This window comes from Paramacrobiotus metropolitanus, unplaced genomic scaffold (genome assembly GCF_019649055.1).
Source record: "Paramacrobiotus metropolitanus isolate TYO unplaced genomic scaffold, Prichtersi_v1.0 Parri_scaffold0000007, whole genome shotgun sequence".
Taxonomy (NCBI): domain Eukaryota; kingdom Metazoa; phylum Tardigrada; class Eutardigrada; order Parachela; family Macrobiotidae; genus Paramacrobiotus; species Paramacrobiotus metropolitanus.
The window spans coordinates 137,683-157,909 of NW_026570227.1; the positions used below are offsets into that span (position 1 = coordinate 137,683).

At 51.1% G+C, this 20,227-nt stretch overlaps 1 protein-coding gene across 1 annotated transcript; it reads right to left on the reverse strand.

The window, feature by feature from the left end:
- Positions 1-15,172: 15,172 nt before the first annotated feature.
- On the reverse strand, positions 15,173-20,016 carry LOC129582250 (uncharacterized). Its single transcript, XM_055473723.1, has 3 exons — positions 19,903-20,016; positions 15,902-19,828; positions 15,173-15,838 (listed from the first exon to the last, which is right to left on the reverse strand). Exons 1-3 carry the CDS (start codon positions 19,964-19,966, stop codon positions 15,297-15,299), a joined length of 4,533 nt encoding a protein of 1,510 aa, XP_055329698.1. The 5' UTR covers positions 19,967-20,016; the 3' UTR covers positions 15,173-15,296.
- Positions 20,017-20,227: the final 211 nt, after the last annotated feature.

The window sequence follows — 20,227 nt, forward strand, 5'->3', positions numbered from 1 at the left end:
ACCATCGGTTTGAACACCGACCCGCAACTTTACTCGCGGATTTCAGCACGGAAACGACGGATTTCCGACCTCGGACGGAGGAAATCGACCGGAACCGACACCGACACCGACACTGGTAAAGTCACGGTTATAGGTCGATTCTAGCCGAAACTAGGTCGGCATTTCACTTTCTAACGGTAGAAAACTATTTCTATCCGTAAATCTAAAATGTCTAACGGTTAAAAAGTAATTTTCGACGGAGAAACCGACTCGGAATTTTGCTTTTGGTCGAGAACCGACCTGTCAGGTCAACGAACCTGTCTAGACAGTAAGACAAAGGCTAACCGGCAACAGGTCGGAAATTCTCTTATTTTTGATTTCTAACGGTGTTTCGACCACCAGAAAATTTTCTTAATTAATAAAATTAATTTCTAACGGTTAAAACTTCAAAATCCGACTAGATAAACTTTCTAGCCGACCTAAAATAATTTGTTTTTCTCGCGGGAAATAGCGCGAAAATTCTCGAACTTCCTTGTGACGTCATAACGACCGTTTATCAGTACTTAAAGAGGCAGCCAATCAGCGTGCAGGGGAAAATTCCCATAGCTTAACATAGGCGTGATTCATCGTTTTTTGCAAATTTTGCACGCGGCTCGCATTCTGTGACGTAGGCAGAAGTGCAAGATCACTTAACCTGTTACGTCACACCGGTCAGCACAGTAACATAGGACGTACTACACCGTACTACTATTACGTACTGTACTGTACCACTGTACCGTATAATAATACCCTGTGTACTGAGTCATCAACAGACACATCAACAACAACAACAACATTTCACCGGACGTTCCTGACCCTCGGAAGTTCCTGAACAAAAAGACGTTCCTGATTTTACCGAACATCTTCACACAGAAGATTGTTCGATTTTCTCTTTCTAATCTATTAAAACCTTTAAGGCTCCATCAGAGCCGACCTGAGTCGACAACAATGTCGACCTCCCGAGAAAACGAATACGCCAAGAAGTTCAACAAGGACTATTCTCGGCGTGCGAACACGACCGGGAAGTACTCACTCAGGTACGCCGGTCAGGACAAAAGTCAGCCGTCCTCAACCGACTCGACTAAGTCGGCCGAAGCAAGGGAGAGGCGTAACGAACGGATTCTCCTAGCCGACTCGAATCCGACCTCGGATGACAGTTTTGAGGACGCCAGGGATAAAACATTCCTGGATACCCAAGCTGACGTAGCAGCCCCGTCCCACCCGACCGGGGGGAATGTGGAACAGCTGCAGGCAGAGACCACATTGTCTCATGCCGACTCGGAGCCAAGCTTACAAAGAGCTCAAGACTCGGTAACGGCTACAGAAGCCACCGAGCTCGGACGGCAATCACCCAACAGGACGGAAGAAGTGCCGAAACCGACCTCGTCCAACATGGACATACCGACTAACCAAGTCGGAAGGAAATCGCCGACCACACAGGCCGAGCGAAAATCTCCGAGTAGGGAAGTCGACCAACAGAAGGTCGACCTACCAGCAGCTTCAGAGGTCGAACAACCGACCCCGACCGGAATGGAAAAACTGATATCTGAAGTCGGCAAAGTCCAACCGACCACACAGGTCGGAAGGATTTCACCGACCTCAGAGATTGGAGAAAAGGAAGTCGGCAACAAGCAACCGACTTCCCTGGAAGGGCAACCAACCGACACAAAGTCGGATGTGGCCGTCCAGCCGACTAAACTACCAACTCGAACAGAAGATTCCGAGGTACCGCCACGAAGCGGCCCTCGCCCAGCTGGATCACCGACCAGCATACCGGCGCCCACCGAACGGATCATTTCACCGTTGAGCCGACCTTCGCCAACCGGAAGCGAGTCGACTCGAGTAACCGAAGCTCAACAAACGGTGAAGTCGACTAAGGCGACACAAAGTCGACCTGTCGACCTGAAGATCCGACCTTCGCCGCTGATGTTCGAACCTGGCGAACTTGGTAGCGAAAAAACCCCGACACCGAACGACGAAGTCTTTGACACGACAAAGGTGTCAAGACCGAACAGTGCGGACGGATTCTTCACGGCACCGGTGAAGTCCAACCAGGACGACCTCACCTACCAGGCCAGTGCACTCGAATACACGGCAAAGAAGTGGATAGCGGCAACACCGCCCGAGAAGATTGAAGATGTCGACCTACTCCGTGCGAGATGCCGTAAGCTGATCACACAGATCGCTTTGGCAGATCAAATTGTAAACTTAACGGAAGGATCGCTCCGCAACTCGGCGGATACCCACAAACTCGAACGGAGAAAGTGGGAGCGAGATATGGCCGATGCCAACAAAGGCATCGCCACCCAACAACGAGAAATCGACCGGCTAAACGCCATACTGAAGCGAGCTGACTTACCGTGTCGATACGAGGATGACCAAATCGCCATACTTACCGGCAGATTGGAGCGGTCAACAGCGGCCGTCTTCGAAATCAAAAAAGAGCTCGACGAGGCGCACAAAGCCCTCGAAGAAGCCCAGAAAGACCTGGCCGATGTACAGACCGCACTGGTCGAGTCGGAGCAGGCAGCCGGAGCGTTCCACCAGCAACTCAACACGGCCAACGAAGAAGCCGAGGTCTATCGAAACGAAGTCGATAGATACGTGGTGGAACTGAAGAAGGCCGATGACGAGATCGACCGTTTAACACATAGAGTAGACGAGCTCGAGTCGGAAATCGAACTTGTCTTCACCAGAATGGGACGACGGTTCATCGACGCGAACGCTCGGGACATGGGCTTTCCTAACCAAAGGACAGCCGATGTCGACCTGGTGGAAGCAAACGCCCAGCTAGCCGACCAGGTCCATGGACTGAACCAAGTCCTCAAGGAGGAACAGAAACTCCGAGCTCAACTGGAGTATAACCTGAACGAGGCCCAGAAGGTAAACGAGGCGCAACACAGCCGCATTCTTTATCTCGAGGCTCGCGAAACCGAGCTGTACGAATTTGGCGAACAAGCAGCTCGTAACCTCACAGAAATGATGAGGCAGATGGACGAAATGGACATCGAAACAAGGTGTCTGAGGGAAGAAAAGAAACACCTGAAACAAAGCCAGGTCGAACTTTCCCCATACCGGGAACAAAACCGGGTTGAACCGCCCTCATACCGGACGTCCATGGCACAGGATCAACAGCCGTCACGAACAATCAGTGACATCCTGTGGGGAATTAACCCGACCCAGGAGATAGCGAAGAAGGAGAACAACACCTCCTACTTCGTCGGAGTCGTAACAACCGACCCGAGTGTGGGAACAATCCCACAACCACCAGCAGTACCGAGTGCTCCAGAACCGGAACACAATACATCAACCGCGGCACCACGAGTGCCAACGACGAACGTGGCGACAACGACGTCGGTCGGTGCGTACACCAGCACCTCGTACGCGACGCGGACAACAATGTACGCGCCGGTACCTAATGCCAGAGGAGACCGGGCGACGGACGCCGAACGTCTCCCAATTCAGCCACCAAGGCCTGGCATGGACGCATATCGCCCACCAAGGACGAACTCCAATCCAAACTTCCTCCGCCAGAACCCGCAGTTCGACTCGGAACGCGGGCGAGCTCGGTCATTCAACACGACTGACCAGCAGCAGGACGGACGAAATGGAGAAGATAGCTCCGACCAACAAGGCCGGAGGCCCCCAAACCGACCTATACAAGGTCGGATGCCGGTTCAGGGAACACAGCCCGACCGGTACGGAAGAGTCCACGACCAGCCAAGCGGATTCTATCCGCCGGCGCCGAGACAAAATCGAACGCCCCCTCCACAACAATATGGAGGACAGCCGCCTCGTCACGCAGACCAGGCTCAGGCTCGGCATCCGCAACAGGACGGATACGATGGCCACGACGACGTCGCCTACCAACAGGAAGCGTACGAAGACCAACAAGGTCACATGCCATATGCCAACCCACCACCAGCCCCGGCTGCACAACAAGCTGCGCCGGCGGCACACCCAATCCCCTGGAACAGAATCCAGCACACGTTGCTTTGGTACGAGCAATAGCCCACGGACGTCGGCAACCCTTACCACCGTTCGACTGGGACCACACCAAACTTCATGGGTGGCTTAAACAAATTCGAAGCCTGTATCGCCGAGCCCAACAATGGTACGAGGACGATCAGACTTTCATGGCCGACTTGGTAGCCCAACTAGATGGCCAAGCGGAGCATTGGCATACTCTCGAAGCCGCTGGAGAACCACTCGGCGGATGGCCGGTCAACTTATGGCTGACCAAGTTCGAGCAGCGATTTGCGGACAAGAACAAGGAAGTGAACATGATATCCCGAATAAACAAACGGATATTCCGTTTCGGCGAAGAAACACCGGAACAGTATTACGATGCGATGATGTTCATGAAGTCCCAAGCCCCAACAATGACCGACCAGATGATACTATATCATCTCAAGGAGAACATCCACGAACCCAAACTACGGGAGGCCCTGGAAATCAGGATGCCGGCGACGCCAATCGAGCTCCGTGACTACTTACGGAGCTTCGTCAACGGTAAAGAAATGTACGAGGTGCGCAAACAACGCTAAGGCGACTACGCCAGAGTTCGGGCAGCAACACCTGCACCTGTCCCGACTCCACCTCCGGCGATACCACAACAGACTGGACATCAGCCACACATGATGCCGGGACATCAAACTCCGACGGCACAGTACGGACAACTGAGTCCGGCGCCGACGCCACCGGTGCAACAAGCACCAGTCCAGCAACAGACGTGGGCAGGCGCGGCAGCAGCGAACCTGAATCCCCCGGCACCTGGAGTTGGAGCCCCCGTTAACAACTACGGCGGCCCGGGTTATAGCTCGGGCGGTAACCAAAGCAACACAGGTTTTGGTTACGGACAGAACTCCAACCAGGGATACTCCGCATACGGACAGTAGCCTCCACAAGGATACGGCGGCGGAGGTTATGGTCGCGGTAGAGGACGCGGCGGCGGGAATCGCGGCCGTGGGAACTTCATTAACCGCGGCGGAGGCGGCGGCCCACAAGGCAACCGACCTCCCCAGGCACAACAAAGTGCCCGGCAAGGGACAACGTACGTTGACAAGATGGAGGCAGCCTTCTTCCAGTGGACGAAGGACAAGACCTTCCGGTGCAGGCACTGCATGTTCAATAACCATGACGAGTCGCGCTGCATCTATGGCTCGGATAACAATCCGAACCTTCGGTGGTACGACGACTGGTACCGCCGATACTCGACGAATGGCCCGGTAGGCTCGGTGAATCCCTTCTGGAAGGACATCGTGCCGCCGCCACGCCAACGCCAACAGGCAGGAGGCTCGGGTAGCCCCGGTAACGGAAACCGGTCGCCCGGCCAGGGGAATGGCGGAAACCGCAACAATAGCGGCGGGAACCAACAAGGTTCCCCGGCATACAGAGAACCGTTGCCGCCCCGCCAGTTGCTGAACTCGACGCCACCCAACAATGGGCCGGCTCGGAGTAATTCCCCGGGAAACGCCCAAGGTCGATGAGCTCCGGTGACTCATTCGACCTCCAACATCCGACCGAACCACCGGACAAGGATAACCCCACTAACCAGCCGCTTACTCCCTGGAATGAATCGAACTTCCCCACGACGATTGAGCAAGGCTACCAACAGGTAGCCACCATCCTCCAACTACTCGGACTGAACGAAAACAGTTCCGAGGAGGATTTCGCAAAGGCGATATCGACCTCCACAAAGGAGGCGGAGACGGCTCGGAAGTTAGCCGCTCAGCTCGGCGTGTACGCCAACAATGGCACCGTCGAAGCGTGGCCCGGGATGCAACAGGCACTCGAGGCGACCGACCCAGCTCCTCGATTTGAAGCTGGAACGTCGGAGGTCGGAACGCAGGAATTACCCGACCTGAGCAGCGCAAACAATGCGACTGCGCCGTCCGTCACACAAAGTGACGTAGTACGGCCCGGCCACGGAAGTTGGACCGGATTGCCGGTGAGGATAAACTCAACCGAGCAGGCCAGACGATGCCCAAGACGCGGAGGACCGGGACGCCGATTCACGCACAGGGGCAACAGAAACTTTCCCAATGTATCATCCGCACGCGCAACGGATAGATACGCTGCAATAATGGCAGCCATCGATCTCACCGAAGAATCGGAAGGAGAAGTCGAAGAATGGGAAACGGTCCCATTGGAAGCACAGGTACCCGTTTACTCTCGGCCGGGAGAAGCGGACCTCTTCCAGCCAAAAGAGCGACCAGCCAGAACGATAGCCAGCTCTAGAACAATCCTCAACATCGACTATATGTGGTCGAAATTGAGACCAACAGACGACTCAATAAAGGAAAGGATACTGGCTCAGGCACAACGGTTCGGAACCGCCAAATTACCGGAGAACGGAGTAGCTAACCGACCCGAGGTACAGGAAGCGGGAGAAGTCGGAGTCGAACTTACGCAAAGCTCAACTCAACAGCCAACCGACCACGAACCGGTGTCGCTAATCCCCATCAAACCAACGGTGCGGGAAGTGACATTTGAGAAAGGAATCCATAAGAAACCGAAGACAGTTCGAGCTTGGACACACGAAATCCAAGTCGGATCTACGCCCACATTGGCGATGTTAGATACCGGAGCAGAGACTTCGCTCATCGAACAACGGTTTTGCGAGAGGAACGGTTTAACGATGCAACCCCTCGGACATTACACCAAAATCCTTGGTGTAGGCGGACAAGTCGCCTTTATGGTGTCTCACTGCTGTACTGCACCTGTAACAATGCAGGGCTTTACTAGCCACCATACATTCCACGTCCAGCCGACCGAAGCGGACATTCCAGTACTGCTCGGATGCGACTACCTGCATTCGAAGTTTACCTTCGTCTTAACACCGATCCCTACTACGGAACAACCGGTAGGAACGACGGTAGTGCAGTCTATCCCGATACCAGAGGCATCGGGCAAGTTACCAAGTGAAGCAAGGATAAGTCGGATTGATCACCCGTTGGACCCTTCGCGAATTTGCCGTGACTGCCGGAATAACAACCGGACTCTGCTCGAGGAACTTAAGCTGCACAACGCCATCGAAGCGTACGAAGGACGGAAAAACACCGGCACACTACGACCGGCCAAGACGGTACTGAAGTCTATTCCGATACCAGAGGCATCCGCTGAAGCGGATGCTCGGAACTTAGAAGAGGTACAACAAAGGTACCGAACTTGGTTCTCGGGAGCTCGACACCTTCTCGACCAACGGACGTTGGAGATGGTGACCACTCTGCGACAGAACGGAGCGGTAACTTACGAGCAAATACGGGACGCACAACAAACGTGTGAACCTGTAATCGCCCTCATGAACGACATAGAGGACGAAGCATGGGAATGGGAAGATGAACGAATTCCGATCCATCGACAGTATATGGAATATGGACTTTCCGTCCCACGACCTTTGGAAATGCCTTGCCAAGAACTAGGCTTCCAACTCTTCGCTTACATGCAGCGAGTTCAGTTGCACGGAGAATCGTCAACGACCGCATTCTGGCAACGGTATGGCGAGGACACCGCTATAACGCGACACGTACCCGACCCATTACCGCCAATAGAAGAGCATACTCCGACCACAGTGCACTTCGCGAGTAGCCCACCGAAACCCCAGGACGACATAATCCTGGAGGAAACGGATAAACCTTACCACTGTACTATTTGCAAGGACAACATTGACGGAGTGGTACGGGCCATAAAGGCTCATCACGACTTAACTTGGTCGGATGACAGACCGTCGTCACCGTCACCTCCGCAACAGGAACGGAAGGTAGACCGCTTTCGGAAGCCCCAACAGACGAGCATCCGATGGCTGAGCGACATAGGCTCACAGCCAACCGACCTTGAGAATCAGGACGGAGCAAGTCGACCTACCCAACCGACGGATACGGCCGACCAAGCTGAAACGACCACACTGGTCGAAGTCGGTAATATACCGCAAGTCGGACAGGAGGACGGAACAACCGTCGAAAATGAAGATTTTCAGTCGGACGACTCGGATATACAGAGTACGAGCGACTCGGCGGATACCGACTCCGATAACCGACCTTCGGAAGAATCCGAGGAAGAAGACGACGAAGAATTCGATCCGTCAGTCCGATACTGTAAGACGGATAATCCGATCATAAACGACTCGGGCGATTCGTCATCGGAGGACGAAGAACCGACCTACGATGTACGGCTAACCACAGCATTGCGGACTATAGTTCACACAGAATTTATAGTCGAGCAACCGGAACAAACCGAACAACCTAAGCCAGTCGACTCCGAACAACAGGAAGAACTCGACCAACTTAAGGCTTTGTGGGAATTTGGAGAGGTAAACCGGAGGAAGACGATTTCCGACCTCCAACCCTAGTTGTCCAGCAGTTGTCAACAGAACCGACCTTGGCTAACTTAACCGACCAACAGAAGTCGAAGCATTTCAACACATGGAAAGCACCAGTCGCCAAAGTAACGACGATCGAAGAGTTGGACCTGGACAACAAATGCCCAGAAGTCCACCACCTAAAGCTGGATCCCCACGTAGAGACGAAAGCGCTAGACCGACAAGTCGTCTTTAACAGCGAACGAGTCTCTCTCCCACCATGGTCAACATGCTCGATCAAGGTACGGACGGCCAAACCAATGGACCCGAGAAGGCCAATTCACTTCTCTACCCTACAACGGGTAGTCCGACCTATTCGGCCAATCGAAGCCAAGATCGACATCCGACCGACAAACGACACGGCCTGGATAAACATTCAGAACACGACTCACCAAACGAAGGTGCTGAAGAAAGGTGTTCGACTTGGACATATGCAATATGCTGACGTCTATGAACCGGAAATCAACAACGGATTTGTCGAATGGGAACTCCCACACAGAGTGGCGAAGACCTGGCCCCCGACTCGGGACGTGAAGCCAAAACCCCAGTTCGAAGTCTTCGAGGCAACAGGAGTTCGATCTCAACGGAAAGTGGAACTCATCCCTCGAGCCGTAACCATGGTAGAAGTCGTCCTGGACGTACCGGTATCCAAGGACCAAAAACTGATGTACCTCGGTGAATCCGACCCCAAACGAGACGGAATCGAATTCATGGACGGCGTAACCAAGCATGACGGGAAACGATTCACCGTCATGGTGGCTAACCACACTCATCGGGAAGTCACCTTACGCAAAGGTGCCCCGATGGGCCGAGCTGAAGCATTTACAATAATGACGGACGACCAGAAGGTCGAAGAAGCACGAGTTAACACGGCTGAAGTCGAACAAGAAGACGCCGAATCCCAAGAGGAGCGACGAAGAATCATCGACTCCATGAACTTCGGAAAAAACTTAACCGATGAGCAACTAGCCAAACTGAAGGCAGTTGCATGGGATTACCGGACAGTATTTCCGACTTCGAAGAAACCCTACGGAGACGTCAAAGGGGTAACACATACCATTGATGTCCAGGGTGCACAGCCGATCAAGATGAACCCCACCAGGACAAGCTGGAAGGGACGTGAATTCATCCAAAAACACGTGCAAGAGTTGCTCGACCAAGGAGTCATCGAACCGTCATCGGCAGCATGGAGCTTCCCCGTCGTCTTAGCCGCAAAACGGAACGGAGACGGCACGGTAGGAACACGCTTCTGCATCAACTATATCAAGTTGAACGCTGTCACAAAGAAGAACAACTACCCACTACCGAACCCGGACGAGCTACTGGACCGATGTGCCGGAATGGAATACTACGGCAAAGTAGACTGTCAGTCCGGTTTTTGGCAAATTCCTATGGACGAACAATCCAAGGACTACACGACCTTCGTAACACCCGAAGGTATGTGGAGATTCAACCGTATGCCGTTTGGAGTCTGCAACGGACCAGCAACTTTCCAAATGCATATGGACAAAATCACGGCATCAGCTCGGAAGAAGGGTGTGTTCGCCTACATTGACGACATCATCTTCTTCGGCAAAACGTTCGAAGACTTCCTTGAGGCTTTCCGAGCAACTCTCGAATGCCTCCGCGATGCTGGATTCACGGTCAAACCCTCCAAATGTGAGATCGGAACGGACAGACTGCTGTTCCTCGGACACGTCCTTAGCAAGAACGGAGTCCAGACCGACGATGAGAAAGTGGCCTGTGTCGCAGAACAAAGCTGCCCGAGAACTGAACGGCAACTTAGGTCGTTCCTCGGACTGGCCAACTACTATCGGAAATTTATCCGAGGATACGCTCAGAAAACCTCAAAAATGTACGAGCTCCTCCGAAAGGATAAGAACATAAAGCTCGATTGGACGGAAGCCCACACGGCTGAGTTCAACGATATCAAGAAGGCGCTGACGGAAGCACCTGTACTGGCGAAGTTCGACCCGACTAAGAAGTCCGTCATCGAATGTGACGCAAGCGGAGCCGGACTTGGCGCGGTGATCTCACAAGACGATCATCCAATCGCCTACGCCAGTCGAGTCCTACGTGGACCGGAACTCAACTACGGAGTTACCGAATGGGAATGCTTGGCCGTGGTATGGGCGGTGCAGAAATTTAAGCACTTCATCGACCACGGACCATTCACCGTAAGAACGGATCATCGAGCACTGCAGAACCTGCTCCGATGCGAGTCGAACCGACCCGGCATCAACCCTCGACTAACGAGATGGGCACTGGCTTTACAAGGACGGGACATAACCATCGAGTATAAGCCGGGAGTTTTCTGCGACAATGCGGACGCCCTGTCGAGATGGCCACTCGAACGTAGTGACGACAAAGATCCACACGAAGAGTTAGACCAAGTCCCCAACTTCGAGGACTTCAAGGACGAAATCAAGGTCTGTACAATACGGACTCTCAGACGTCTGAAGGCAAATGCCTCAAAGAAAAGGAAGAAGGATCTAAAGGAACCACCGAAAATCCCCCTTCCACCGGTTCTCCCCGGATGCAATGTCATAACCGACTGGGACGACTTGAGCACGGCAGAAGTCCGAGTCATTAACATCCCAGCACCGGAGACACCGGAACCGACAGTTCAAACCGTCAACACGGCGGAAGACGAAAAGTTGGAAGTCGAAAAAACACTCCCACCTCCACCCGAACCGAACGTGGAACTTCGGAAAGCGCAGTTGCGAGACCCACAACTACGCAAAATTATTGACGAACTGGAACACCCAGAGAACCTTGACCACAAGTCGCAACATCTGGAACATTACCAGATGGCGCAAGGAGTATTGTACAGACTGAAGACCATCAACACAAAGTTGGAACGGTGCTTCGTCGTACCACTTTTCATGCGCAACCAAATCATCCGATCGCTCCATGACGGAAAAACCGGAAACCATTTCGGACGGGAGAAGACGATCGAGGCGCTGAAGCTACGTTACTATTGGCCACGCATGAACAGTGACGCCATCTCCTACATTGAGAAATGCCGACAGTGCATCATGACGAACAAACAACGACGCCCACCACCCGGTAAACTCCAAAAGATGGAAGTTGGTGAAGCCTGGTATCGCATCTATGCGGACTTCAAGGGTCCTCTTCCTCGGACGGAGACGAAGGGATACCAGTACATCGCAGTGGTAACCGACCAGCTGACGAAGTTCACCATAGCCCGGGCAACAAAGACGAACACCGCGAGAGAATTCGAAAGGTTCTTCGTCAAGGACGTCCTACTGAAGTACGGAATGCCGACCTTCATCCACTCGGACAGAGGGACACACTTCACAGCGAAGACGTTCGCTAAGGTCGCACGGATCTTCGGCATCCAACATACGCTTGGAACTGCCCATCATCCGGAAGGACAAGGACAAGTCGAACGGCAAATGCAAACAATTTGGGACGGGATAAGGAAGTTCTGCGATGTAAAGGACGGACACCGATGGCACAGAGCCTTGGATTATGTCGTCTGCGGAATGAACCGAGCCGTTCATGCCGCGACTAAGTTCTCACCATTCTACATGTTGTATGGTCGAGAGATGACCATGCCACAGGACATAGTGGCCGGAACGAATACACCGGAAACCTTTACGGACAAGGAACATTATATCCGACGGATAAAAGAACGACTTCAACGCTCGCACGAGATTGCTCGCATCAACATTGATGAAGCATTCGAACGGAATGCCGAGCATTATAACAAGAAGAAGTCGAATCCGACCTTCAAACCGAGGGATAAGGTAACCGTGGAATTTCCGACAAAGGATCCAACTCGGAAGGAACGCTACGATGGAGTTTGGACGGTCATCAACTACGTTGGCCCAAACAACTTACTCCTCCGATGCGAAGACGGACGCGAAGATACGGTAGCCGTCGACCGAGTTAAACATTGCCGAGTCGAGACAAGTCGACCAGCAACTCGGTCAACTGGCCCGGTAGCCGACCCGACAGAAGGGAAAGCTACTCGGAAACCGAAGAAGAAATCCGACGAAACCGTGGAGAAACCTTCGGATCCGACCAACGACGCGGATAAAACCGAACCGAAGGTGAAGAACAAGCGAGGTCGACCTCGGAAGAAACCTCCGACCGACTTCGAGACACCTGCATTGACAGAACTGCAGAAGCAAGATGTGATAGCAGCTGACCCAGCACCGACCTCGGAGGAAGTCGACGAGCACAAAGCTCAGCCGACCACCGAGCAGCCGAAGAAGTCGGACGACAAGTCGGAAACGCCAGTCCAGTCCAGCCAACCAACCAACCAACAGAGGAACCGAAGTCGGCAACAAAGCCAGCTCGGAAGAAGAGAACGGTGAAGAAAACCGACTCGTCGGCACCGACCACAGAGGTCGCTGTAACCGACTCGGCAGTCCAACCGACCAAGCCAAAGCGCAAGTACACCAAGCGGAAGGTCGATCTACCTAGTACATCGGCACCGACCACGGAAGTCGTAGCAGCCGACCAGGCAGTCGAACCGACTAAGCCAAAACGGAAGTACGGAACAGCTAGGAAACCGAAGCTGACGGCACAACAGATGCTGGAAGAAACAGAAGTCGCTGAAGATGAAGCCCATAGGGAAATCCTCGAACGAATTACCGAAGGACGGGCAGACTCGGAGAAACCAGTCAAAACAGCAAAACCTAAGACACCCAAAACAGCAGTCACAACAGAACAGACTCAGTCATAGGGCCATAGATGTAAAACTTAGAATAAGTTTTAGGTAGCCTAACAATACCTAGGCATAGATGGACCTTTGGTGTCGAAATGGAACCTCTTCAGTTGACCGGAACATCTTCAGTTGAATGTACGGGAGTTGGTAGAATTCTAACGCGCCGTATTTCCTTTCCTTGACAGCAGGCAACAATGTCAGGTCGTCACCGACACGACCCACCTTCCAGCGGATCGAACAGCGGACGCAGCGGCGGCGGATCGAACCGATCCCAGCCTTATCCGAGTCATCGCTCGACATCGCGATCGGATAATTCGCGGTCGGCCACGCAGACGCCTTTACCGCAGGTAGATAATCCTAGTGCTAACTTAACAGCTAATGTGTTAGCAGGTCTTACGGTCGGGCCCCAACGTGGAGCGATACCACCGCAGGTTTTGCCGCCGATCACAGCAGTCGATAACACAGGCTGCCTGTGGAATCTCGGCACTGGAACGAGTCAGACGACTCCGGCAACGGCAGCAGACCCACATGGTCAAATGCCACCGTATCAGTGGTCGGCACCGACAACAATAGTCGGACCGACCAGCTCGGCATCAACAATGATGACCGGAGCAGTTTACCCGACACCGACAATGGTGCCAGGGATGGCGAACACGCCAGCAACGATTTACATGGTACCCACAATGGTACCAGGAATGGCTAACACGGCTGGTCCGATCTATACGACGCCCACATTGGCGCCGAGTAGTTTCCCATACAGCCCACCAGCAATGCGATTCGCATCAATCCAGCCAACGTCTGGAATGCCACCGCCACAAATCGCAACCATTAGCATGGTCAACCCGGATGGCACAATCTCGCCACCAAGGCCAATATTGCTCACGCAACCGACTTCGCCGACTCATCTCCGACCATTCGGACAACAAAGTTCCTGGATGGATCCGAACGCGACGGCCCACTTACTAAATCGGCTGAATCAGCACAGAAGTCTGGTCGGAGGACAGAGCCAACAAGTGCCTGTCTCGACGATGGCCACACAGGTCGTAACGTCGATGCCTCCACCTCTCGTGGTCGTCTAAGAAATTAACACCAACGGAAGGACGGACGAAGAACTGCGCCAACAAGCAAAGCTGGCTCGTGTTCACATAGACACGATTAACCAAGCACTGACGCAGACTTCACAGATGGACCCGAGTCACGCCGAATACCGAGCGGCGTTACTAGGTCAACTTTCCCTAAACGAAGCACGCTTGAATGATGCCAACAAGACGCTCTACGAGAGGGAACAACAGTCTCTCCGAATTTGCCAACAAGCGGTAGCTCGACATGTGGCTCAACGATTGGGAGATCCTGACCCCGGACCTCCACAGATAACCACACAGGTTGTCTCACCGAAGTCCCAACTGGCTCCGTCGACTTCGGCAGGCCAACAAGTGCCTGGCCGAACACCGTCGTTGGAGATCGGAAAACTCCGTATCCGGAAGGAGGATGCGATGAAAGAGGCGGTGAAGCTCAGAATGAGCTACACAAGAGTTCCCCGTACAGCGGACAACTATACCGCTGAATTGGGAAGGATAGGTCGAGAAGAATCGCACCTCACCGACGTAGCCGCCGAAACGGAAAGACGGATACGAGCGGAAGAACAAATCTTGCGCTCATCCGGAGTCTCGGCACCGGCCACACAGGCGGTGATCGATGAGGAAATCCGACTGGCTCGGCTAGACGCCTTAGCGCAACAACGCAGCGAATACCTTCACGAAATAGACGAAGTGAAGAAGCGCCTGGCCACTCTCGACCCGACTAAGGAACACTATTCCCAAACCGTCAAGAGCAATATCTAAGGATGGTAATATCCAAGAGAAAGCCCCTGGATATGGGATATATCCAAAACGTATCCGGATATATCCAGAAATATCTGGGATATATCGTTTTCTATCCAGATATATCCAATAACATGTTTTTTTTATGAAAAAGCCTTAAAAAGGCTTAAATACTAAAATAAAAGCATCACACAACACACTAACGATCAACGCCAGATTTAGATACTAGGAAAATGCACTTCTTCGTGCATTGGTAGACCGGAGCGCAGCTTGGAGTGAGAAATAAAATTTTTGTTTAGTCGTAGTAATTTTATTTTAATCTCACAAGCAACCGGCACGAATTAATGTAAAAACCAGTATTCATTATAGGTTAATATAGATCAGTGGTACGCATTGTTGGTCATTTCAAACGGTTCAGCCGTTGTTCTTCTTTTATACGTTGAATAGTGGTTTTTTTAGTTTTAATGCTAGTGAGCAATGAGAAGGGAAATGTAGGCTCTAAAGCCAAACCCTTCCAAGACTTGACTCGGGACAGGGCAACGTAGATCAGTCCGGAGGCAAATTCGCGGGGTCCAAGATGGACAACAGCGCGGTCACAGGTAATCCCCTGGGCCTTATGGACAGTTATCGCCCACGAGAGGGCTAAGGGAAACTGGGTCCGCACGCACTTTTGTCCGTTTTCAATCCACTCGGAAGTTTGCGGACAGATAGGGACACAGTTATTGGCAAACGTTGGCCCTTTGTACTTGTCGAATTCGACAAGGACAGCCAACGGCATCGCGTCGTCTGGAGATGTTCCAGGCGCATAAATAATTTCACGCACAAATCCCAAGGATCCATTTACGAGTCCCTTATCCGTCCACAAGTTTCTTTTAAGCATAACCCTTGAGCCGCGGGACAAATAAAGTGCCGACTCTAGGCCCATTGCCTGCTGGTCATTTCCTGATAAAAAGTTAAATTTTTCAGAACACGTAAGAGTCGTGTTGTAATATGGTACTTTCTTACCTCTGGCGGCTGTCTGATTATTATGTTTCGCTTTGATCTTTGCAACTGGCATCCGCAGATCCGTCAAAGCCTTGATATTATATTCGCGCGCTGGCTCGCGTTCAGTAAACAACCGAATAGCAGTCTTAAATGAATCCCGTTCTTCATCGGGAAGAAGACCATAATTCCGTGAGATCATTTTCTCGTAGTCCTCTACTGTTGACTCTCCAACACTCAGTCTGTCCAATGCGTCCCTGAAATGCTGCTGCTCGGGATCGTTTCCGCGTTGTCGTTGGGAGGTCGTAAAGACAAACGCTTTGGTGAATGCGGTTCTGTATATCAGCTGCCCATGGTCAGCCAATTCGCTCTTGTAACCATCGCCGTAAAGTGGGCGATCTAGCACGGGAGGTAGCTGTTTGATATCGCCGAAAAGGTAGACTATGAGACCGCCGAAGGGAAGATGACTCTTATCCGGCTTTGCTTGCCTTAATCGTTTGTCAACCTTCCCTAGCAATGTACATCCGATAAGACTGAATTCGTCAATTAAAATTACTTTAATGTCGTCCAGCTCTTCCTGAAATCTGTGGAGTTCATCCCCTTCTAAATCACGGAATGTGCGGTTAACCGGAATTCTTAGCTTAGAGTGAATAGTCGAACCGTTGATGTTATCAGCTGCAACTCCTGTTGGTCCGAGTAGGAGGTAACAATTATTTCCGTAATGTGGAGTATCGCGTAATAGGGACTGCATAGACGACAGTAGAACCGATTTACCGCTACCTGCTTTTCCTTGCACGATACAGCATCGGTCATCAACCTGGCTGGCTATCTGCTGCTGAAAGTAGTCGAGCGCGTTCCGCTGCTCTTCGGAGAGTTGAAAGTTAGGAACGGCGGCAGGGGCATCGACAGTGTCGGCTTCCTGTTTCTTTGTATCCAGAAAAGAACAAATTTCACCAATATGGTCATACAGAGCGTATGCGGCTGTCCAGTCCGTTTCACGGTCAATTTGTCGAGTTCCCAGCTCAATGTTTGGTACATTTGATCTAGGGCCATATCCCTGGAGGACCATGTACTCTTCCTGTTCAGTTACTTGCTCATTAATATCTGCATCGTCTTCACTGTCTTCGTTCAATTGTTCGTTATCTGCATCTTTCACGTTAACTTGTGGAAATAACTGATGTTCTTCGTATAATTCTTCCCAAGAGCGCCCGTCGGCTACTGTGGTAACATCACGCCATGGAACTTGTAATAATACTTGCTGTCGGTAAAATTCTTCTCTCGTTGGGGCTTCGTCGGTTAGCTGAAGTTTAGGAAATAACCGCACAACTGCTTGTTTTCCTCGTATACGCTTCCTCCATCCGTTCCGAATCCACGTATATCGTTTGGCGATTTCCAAAAGAGGGACATTTTCAAGAGAGGTATGGCGTGCTGAATACTTTTGCAAAATAGTTTTATTCTCGCTACTCGCCCCACCTTCTTCGTGTTCTATATCCGCAACCGGGATCCATTCATCGGACTTCAATACGATGGTGACGAATGGCCGAGAGCATTGATACAAGTCATGCCCGAGCAGTAAGTGACAGCATTCTTGGGCCGAGTAATCTCTCTCCGAAATCGACTTCATAAGAAGCTTTTGGATTGCCTTCTTACCGAGATCTGCATCCGTCACTTCTTCACGGATAATATGGTGCAAAATCTCTGCATATGTCGACGAACGTGGTTCTGATTTGGAGGCATATTTAGCTACATAATTAAGTACTGCATAGCGATCTACAATAGGGGAAAAATCAACGTTTGCTCTCCAAATCTTCAGGCTGAATTCATTGTGGCGATTGACTCTGGGGTCATTTCGCTTCAGTTCCAATGCCCATTTTTCTTTGCTTTTATCTAGTAACGAGTCATCCCGAATTTCTTTAGGAAATCCATAGCGGCATTGTTCCACACCGTTCTTTTTCTGAATACACGCTCCTTTCTTGCATTCTGTGTGTCGTTGTAGCCGATTGACAAGACTGGCGTAATCCTTGCGTTCATCTGTTATCTCAGAAAGCTTCTGAAAGGAAGGATGTACGTTGGATGGAATGCAGTGTAAATCAGGACTGACACATGTCACTAGCTGGTCAAAATAATCCACTACTTTCTGCCGTTCAGCAGGAGACATTTGGTTCAGCTTAGCTGTGTCTGGTGCACCCGTTAACCATAACAGGCCGTGTAGATGGACACTTCCTCTGTGCTGAAACTCATACCTGTACCAATAATCTTCTATTTTGAGGTGTGGCCCAAGTACATCGTGGATAAAAAATTGCGCTCTTTCGGTAAAAAACCAGTCTGCTATTGCTGGGTTGTCTTGCAGCAATTTATTTCTCTCTTTGTACGAATCTGCAGAGGTCAGGTTCACCAGGTCGGTCTCCGGCGCCATAAGAGTTAACAACTCCGGCCAGTACAGATCCGCTGCCGATAACGTGAAAAATAGCGTAGGCATTCCGACATCCGTTACCATATCTGACAGCTCTCCACTCCTCTTAATCCAATAAGACCGTGTACCGCGAAGACTGGAGCCGAAACTCGTAATCTGTTTGATTAGTCCTGGTGATACTTCCAGTCGGTGTCGCAGTTCAGCCACAGTAACCGCTCCAAAAACATGTTTACGAACGAACACTTGACCAACTCGCATCGCTTGCCATCGCATTAGGCTGTTGAGTGCAAAAAAGCGGAATGTTGGATGAGAAGCAAAACGCCTGTCTTTGTATCTCATAAGGTGTTTAAAATATTCAGACTCCGTGACCTTTTTTGTACGTTTCCGCAAATCCCGCAAGTCTGCTTTCCCGGATGGAAAAAGTCGAGGAAACGCTCCAGCAATGTATCCTGCAGTAGTGAATTCATCAACGGGATCGGTAGACATTTCTGGGTACGGAACTGTGTGCGGTTCAAGTCCTACTGAATCCCGAATTTGATCAGACTGCTTAACGTGCTGAACCATGGGAACTCCTGTGTCGTGCAGTCTGTCGTCATCTCCTGCCAGTGGTGGCAGTGTGGAAATGGTTACTGTTGGCAAAATAGAATGGACATTTCCATTGTTCGGTAACTGCGACAATGCTGCTTCGTCGATAACAACATCTCGATACCACGGATTATGTCTTTTAAGATAATTCAATGCACGTCGCACTCTCGTTGCAGATACATTAAATGTTGCATAATTATCCAAATCCGATCGATTGACCACGAGAACAGAAAGAAGTTTGGCTGGGCTATGAGGCAACGATTTTGCAAATGACGTTACATCTTGACGAAAATTAATAACGTTACCAGAATAAGCCAATTGTTGCCCCCTTCCAACTTTATAAACGGACAGCACTGGATGAACGCGAGCAATCAGCTGTTCTTCTAACGGCGTCAAGTACATAAGTTCGGGCGGTACATCTCCAGGGTCCATATTATTGCTGTCCGAAAACTTTGAGTTTCCCTTTTTGCAGTGAGAACACCTGCTCTGTGCGTCCACTTTTAGTCCGGGCCAACCTTCATTACACACAACGCAAGAATTCCACTTTATTTCGGTCATCCGCTTCTCTAGCGCAAATAGTCGCATATTATCCGCTCTAGATGTTCGAGACAGTGCTCGTTGAAGTCTGTCAGCTGCAAGTCTACGGGTTCGTTCGCTAATGGTTTCTTGATCCCTCTTGGCTGCTCGACGAAGTCTGTCTCCTTCGCGTCGACGTGACCTTTCACTATTAGTTTCCTGATTTCGTTTCTCTGCTCGCCTTTCCCGATCCTCTCGGCGCCTTCGCGATTGCTCGGAAGCAGTTTCTTCAGCGCGACGTGTTGCAGCTCGCGTTTGGACCTTGTGCAGCCGAGTAGTGTTACTTTCTGATGTAGCTCGTTGGCGATAATTTTGCATTCGTGTTCTAGGTGAATCAGTAGAAGGGCCAGGTTGTGGGGTTTCTTGGGTAGAGTTTTCTACAACATGTGCGCTGGAATGTTTATGTGAACATGCACATATATACGTCTAAAATGAGAAAAGATATACCTACCTTGGACTTCATTGTTTTTCTTTCTTTTCTGCTGTCGTTTTGAATAGCGAACCTTGCGCTTCATCGCAGAGAAAACCACAACAATGATTTACTTTACAGAATACAGAGTATTTGGATGCTCTTATAGTAAGTTCCTATGCTCTTATATGCTCTTATAGTAACTTGGAGACACACGTATGAACAATAACGCAAAGTAACAACATGTAGATGAAAATATGTAGGTGTTATTTTGTATTCCTATTTAGAAGGAAACCTACTGTACGGTACCCATATCATACATATTGTCATTGTATTGTGACGTCATTCTGGATAGCATGGATGACGT

What these genes read in the sequence shown, in the direction of transcription:
- LOC129582250 (XM_055473723.1), bottom strand. Translation starts at nt 19,966, where the DNA reads ATGAAGCGCAAGGTTCGCTATTCAAAACGACAGCAGAAAAGAAAGAAA. An exon ending in GAAAAACAATGAAGTCCAAG is followed by an intron (nt 19,829 to 19,902) that starts GTAGGTATATCT and finishes CACATGTTGTAG; the next exon opens with AAAACTCTACCCAAGAAACC. An exon ending in TAATCAGACAGCCGCCAGAG is followed by an intron (nt 15,839 to 15,901) that starts GTAAGAAAGTAC and finishes ACTTTTTATCAG; the next exon opens with GAAATGACCAGCAGGCAATG.